General features: G+C 41.7%; 1 protein-coding gene across 1 annotated transcript; it reads right to left on the bottom strand.

Moving 5' to 3' along the window:
* Nucleotides 1-1,201: 1,201 nt before the first annotated feature.
* Nucleotides 1,202-5,706, bottom strand: LOC117279395 (uncharacterized). Its single transcript, XM_070183171.1, has 6 exons — nucleotides 5,204-5,706; nucleotides 4,936-5,132; nucleotides 3,138-3,368; nucleotides 2,624-3,037; nucleotides 2,422-2,522; nucleotides 1,202-1,531 (listed from the first exon to the last, which is right to left on the bottom strand). The coding sequence occupies exons 1-6, from the start codon at nucleotides 5,704-5,706 to the stop codon at nucleotides 1,202-1,204; spliced, it is 1,776 nt and encodes a 591-aa protein (XP_070039272.1).
* Between the last annotated feature and the right edge of the window lie 288 nt (nucleotides 5,707-5,994).

Below are 5,994 nucleotides of genomic sequence, written 5' to 3'. Positions count from 1 at the left end.
ATATCAAGAGGAACCAATATTGGCACTAACGCTCATATTTTAGTCAGTTAGGAATTTTATCTAACACCTTATGGGCGTAAAAACTTATAGCCCTTAGTAATTGGTCTTTTCTTCACCAAGTTATCATTCTACTACTTCTAGGTGATTCTACAATCCCAAATAGGTGTAACTAACACCATTTCTCATCACCCAAATTCTTACAACAATTATAATTCAACAATTCCAAAATCCTAGCGTAGTTCTTACGGTTCTCTTTATCAAACCCATTTACTATTCTCCCCAAAACTAATCAATTTATAGTTATAAATGATTAGGGAGTAGAAGCATTACCTTTTCGAAGTTCACTTCTCTTGAATTCGAGTTCTAGGGTTTCCTTTCTCAACAATTGTGTCTCGACCGAATATCTAATGAGTGGAAGGATTTACCCATGTTAATAAGGTGTTGGAGAATTGAAATTAACTTAGAATCATCGTTAGAACTTACCTTGGATGATGGATGGACCTTGGGGAAGTTAGGTTCTTGAGAGCTTCCCTTTCTAGATTAGGTTTTCGTGTTTGGGGTGTGGGGGAACGAGGTAGGGCTCTTAAATAAGTGAAAACTTCCCAAAATTGAGAAGGAAAATAAAAGTAGCTCGAGTAAACCTCGTTTGCACGAGGCATCATTAGGGGCGCCAAAATTACTATTCAAGGCGCCATCAGAGGCGCCAAAACTACAGTGCCTTGCACTGTCTGGGGCGCTGAGGTTGATGCCCTGGATAGTGCCTTGCACTGTCAGGGGCGTTGATGTTAATGCCCTGGACAGTTCCTTGCACTATCTATGGCTGTGAATTTTTATAGCCTTGCACTGTCTATGCCCGTGAGTTTTCATGGCCTTGCACTGTCTAAGGCTATAAGACGTACCTCCCATAAACTTAGTTGATTCTATTGAATTTTATGCACCTCACTATCGGTCTTGATTCTAAAACAACGATTTCCACCCATACTCATCCCGATAGGACTTCAATTTAATATACATTTAATGCATCCATAACTAATTCAGATTTACGGAGTGTTACATTATCTCCCCTTATAACTACGACTAACTCTGGATGTTAAACAGGACTGACGGAAACACGTGAACACTAAAATGTCATGAACACGTGTTTACTAAACTGAATGAATACACGATTACTGAACTATTGAGATACTGAACTGAATAGGTACTAAACTGAATGGCTACTAAACTGACTGAATACTGAAAGACATGGAGATTGTAAAATAAGGTCTGAATGGGAAGGTTTGTTACCTTCTACATTTTCCACTTGCTCCTTAAAGAGATGGGGATATCTGGACTTTATGTACTCTTTGGCTTCCCACGTAGCCTCTTCAACCTTTTGATTCCTCCAATGCACTTTCACTGAGGCAATTTCTTTTGTTCTGAGCTTGCTGATTTGACGATCAAGGATAGCCACTGGAATTTCTTTGCAAGTTAGGCTATCTTTAACCCCTATAATCTCTGTAGGAACCACATGAGAAGGTTCTCCTATGAATTTCTTCAACATAGACACATGAAACACTAGGTGTACAATAGCTAATTCTTGTGGCAATTCTAACTCATAAGCCACCTGCACGATCCTTCGCAGGATTCTATATGGCCCAATATAGGGGGGACTAAGGTTCCCCCTCTTCCAAAATCTCATAACGCCTTTCATAGGCGAAACTTTTAGTAACACCCAATCATCAACTTGGAACTCTAAGTCTCTACGCCGCACATCCTAATAGGACTTTTGGTGACTCTAAGCCGTCTTCAAATGCTCTTGAATCAACTTGACTTTCTCCATAGCCTGATAGACCAAATCGGGTCCTAACAACTTCGCTTCGCTAACTTCGAACCAACTAATTGGTGATATACACTTTCGCCTATACAGAGCTTCGTACGGTGCCATCTTTATACTAGAGTGGTAGCTGTTATTATAAGCAAACTCAATGAGGGGTAGATGATCATACCAATTACCTTTAAAATCTATAACACATGCCCTTAACATATCCTCAAGAGTTTGAATGGTGCGCTCTGCCTGGCCATATGTTTGAGGATGAAAAGCTGTGCCGAGGTTCACCCTTGTGCCCAATCCTTTGTGAAAGGATTTCCAAAAGTTTGTTGTGAACTGAGCACCATGATCTGAGATGATGGAGAAAGGAGTCCCATGCAATCGGACAATTTCCTGGATATACAACTTGGCATAATCCTCTATAAATCTGTAGTCTTCACTGGCAAGAAGTGAGCTAACTTGGTAAGTTGGTCTACAATCACCCAAATCGAATCATACTTCCGAAACTAGCGAGGTAAGCCTGTTATGAAGTCCATGTTTATCATCTCTCATTTCCAAACGGGAATTTCTATATTCTGATCCAAACCACCCAGCTTCTAGTGCTCGACTTTCACCTGTTGACAATTTGGACACTTAGCCACAAAATCTGCTACGTTCTGTTTCATGTCGTTCCACCAATAGATCTCCTTAAGATAATGATACATCTTTGTGGAACCTGGGTGAATAGAATACTAGAATTATGGGCTTCTGACATAATCCGCTCTCTGAGCCCGTCTATGTCTGGAACGCATAGTCTGCCTCTGTATCTCAAAGTACCATCATCTCCCCCTTGTTCAAAAGTTGTAGTCTTATGTTTGTGAATCCCATCCTTCAACTTTAATAAGTAGGGATCATTTAATTGATTTTCCTTCATTTCGGCTACTAAGGAGGATTCAGCCCTGTTCTGAAGAACAACACCACAATCTTCGGAGTCCAAAAGTCGAACCCCTAGACTTGCTAATTGGCGGACTTCCTTCGTCATAGTTCTCTTGTTTGCTTCAACATGAGCTAAACTTCCTATAGAACGCTGACTGAGAGCATCTGCTACAACATTTACTTTCCCCGGATGATAGAAGATATCAATATCATAATCCTTGAGCAATTCGAGCCACCTTCTCTGATGAAGATTTAATTCTCTTTGCTTGAAGATGTACTGCAGACTCTTGTGATATGTGAAAATATCAACATGCACTCCATACAAATAATGGCACCACATCTAACTCAAGATCATGGGTTGGATAATTTTTCTCGTAAGCCTTGAGTTGTCTCGATACGTAGGCTATGACTTTACCATGCTGCATTAACACACACCCAAGACCAACCCCTGAAGCGTCACAATAAGCAACGAACCCTTCAGTTCCTTCCGGTAGTGTCAAAACTGGCGCTGAAGTCAACCTTTTCTTTAACTCCTCAAAATGTTTCTCGCAAGCGTCCGACCACTGAAACTTAACCTTTTTCTGAATCAATCTAGTCAAATGGGGCGAGATAGAGGAAAATCCCTTTACGAAATGCCTGTAATAGCCTGTGGACCCAAGAAATTTTTTATATCAGATACTAAGGTGGGTCTAGGCCAATTCTTCACTGCCTCTATTTTCTGAATGTCCACCTTCACATCTTCGCCTGAGATGACATGGCCCAAAAATGCTACTAGTTTCAACCGAAATTCACACTTAAAAAATTTTGCATATAGCTTGTGATCCTGCAGTGTTTGTGACACAATTTTGAGATGTTCTGCATGGTCCGTCTCGCTACGGGAATAAATCAAGATGTCATCAATAAACACAATAATGAACAAATCAAGATAAGGCTTGAAGACCCTATTCATAAGGTCCATGAAAGCCGCTGGTACATTCATTAAACCAAACAATATTACCAAAAGTTCGAAATGCCCATAAAGAGTCCTGAAATCTGTTTTAGGAACATCACCTTCCTTAACTTTCAACTGATGGTACCCCGATCTGAGGTCAATCTTGGAATAACACTGAGCACCCTGAAGTTGATTGAATAAATCATCTATTCTAGGAAGAGGTTACTTGTTCTTGATGGTGACTTTATTCAACTGACGATAGTCAATGCACATGTGCAAAGACCCATCTTTCTTTCGGACAAACAAGACCGGAGCGCCCCAAGGTGAGACACTTGGCCTTATAAATCCCTTATCTAGAAGATCTTTCAATTAGACTTTTAGCTCTTTCAACTCTACTGGAGCCATCCTATAAGGTGGAATAGATATCGGCTTAGTGCCGAGAGTAGATCAATTCCAAAGTCAATCTCTCTATCGGGAGGAACTCCAGGAAGATCTTCGGGAAACACTTCTGGGAACTCATTTACAACTGGTACTGACTGGAGAGTGGGAATCTGAGCATCTGCATGCCTAACTCAAACCAGGTGATAGATATACCCTTTGGAAATCATCTTTCTGGATTTAAGGTAGGAAATAAACCTACCCCTAGGTGCTACTACATCACCCTTCCATTTTAAGACTGGTTCACCGGGAAATTCAAAACTTACTATTTTGGTTCTACAACCTACTGTGGCATAATATGACACTAACCAACCCATGCCCATGATTACATCAAAGTCTACCATATCCAATTATACTAAGTTTGCTACAGTAAGGCGATGATACACTTTGACTAGACACCCCCTATAGATACGTCTAGCTAAAACTGATTCTGCAACTAGAGTGGACACTTCAAAGAGTTCACACAACTTTTCTGGTTCTATCCCAAATTTCTTAGCAATATATGGGTTTACATGAGATAGGGTGGATCCCGAATCCATAAGAGCGTAAAAATCAAAGGTGAAGACTGTTAGCATACCTGTGGCAACATCCCCACGAGCCTCTGTATCCTAACGGCCTACCAGTGCATATAAGCGGTTTCGACCACCACCCGTATTACCAAACTTTCCAGCACCGCGCCCTTATTGGGCTTGAGAGTTCTGAGGGGCTGCTTAATTAGTGGACTGAGCTACATTGCCTCAATTGTTCTGCTTTCCAGATGGACAATCCCTCAAGAAGTGGTCCTGCTGAGCGCACCCAAAGCAACCATTTGTGCCTGAACGACACAACCTTGGGTGCCTCTTACCACACGTGTTGCAAATAGGGTAACCAAGGACTCTATAGCCCCCACTAGCCTGTGATTGTGAGTCTATTGCTATGAAATTCTGGTTTGTTTTGTTAAACATGGACCTCTGAATTGGTGCACTAGCTGAAGATGGAGCAGGTCCTGATTTTGGTTTCCTAAAGAACTGATGATTACCGCCTCCTTGCGATCCCCCATGGCTGAAATTTCCAGCAGACTTAGCTCTCTTACTGAATTCCCTATCCTCTCTCTCTGTAGCCGCTCTTCTTACTTCAAGCTGTCTTCGTTCCCTTGAACAAAGGCAACCATTTTAGTAATGGTCATGTCAATGTTCTGAGCAGCTATATTAGCGTTAGCAAACAAGTCATCTGAAAGCTCCAAAACAAATCGCCTAACTCTGGCCCTCATATCACGTACCATTTCCAGAGCATACTTGGCCAGAGAGACGAACTTGAGGTAATACTGATTTACACTCATATCATTTTGTTTGAGTCTCTCAAACTCTAAATCCTTAGCTTCCAAGACCTCAATGGGTATAAAATGCTCAAGAAACGCATCTGCAAACTCTTTCCAAGTTGCAGGGGCCACATCCTCCCCTCGGTACTCTTCCCAAGTTTCATACCAAGTGTTAGAAACATCCTTCAGCTGGTACGCATCAAGCTCTACTGCCTCAGTGTCTGTAGCATGCATCACTCGAAATATCTTTTGAACATCATCAATGAAGTTTTGCAGATTCTCATTCTTTTTGGACCCTGTGAAGACTGGAGGTTTCATGTTGAGGAATTCCCTGGACTTGGAACTACCCGTCTCATCAACAACACTTGTCTCCTACCTTTAAGCATGAGTAGCAACAATTTGGGTGAGCAATTGGATAGCGCCCCTGACATACATGTCTGAAGCATTGGGCATTGAGCCCATTGCAACTCCCTGGGCCGGAGTGACCTCCTCTTGAGCAGCATTAGCCGTAGCCCCATGTCTATCAGCTGAGGCCCTCGTGGCGTACTTTCTTTTTGTAGGAATTTTCTAAAATACATAATTCGTACGAGTTAGAAGGATTCCGGA

Source organism: Nicotiana tomentosiformis, chromosome 8, assembly GCF_000390325.3.
Source record: "Nicotiana tomentosiformis chromosome 8, ASM39032v3, whole genome shotgun sequence".
In the NCBI taxonomy this organism is placed as follows: Eukaryota; Viridiplantae; Streptophyta; class Magnoliopsida; order Solanales; family Solanaceae; genus Nicotiana; species Nicotiana tomentosiformis.
Note: the sequence above shows the minus strand (reverse complement) of the source record. Positions and strands in the feature narration are given on the sequence as shown.

Excerpts from the sequence above, each read along its gene's own strand:
- LOC117279395 (XM_070183171.1), bottom strand. The coding sequence starts at position 5,706 with ATGAAACCTCCAGTCTTCACAGGGTCCAAAAAGAATGAGAATCTGCAA. Across the intron at positions 3,038-3,137 it reads GTGTGTGTTAATGCAGCATG|TGCATGTTGATATTTTCACA; the intron begins GTAAAGTCATAG and ends ATTTGTATGGAG. Across the intron at positions 1,532-2,421 it reads AGTGTCCAAATTGTCAACAG|AAATTCATAGGAGAACCTTC; the intron begins GTGAAAGTCGAG and ends TCTATGTTGAAG.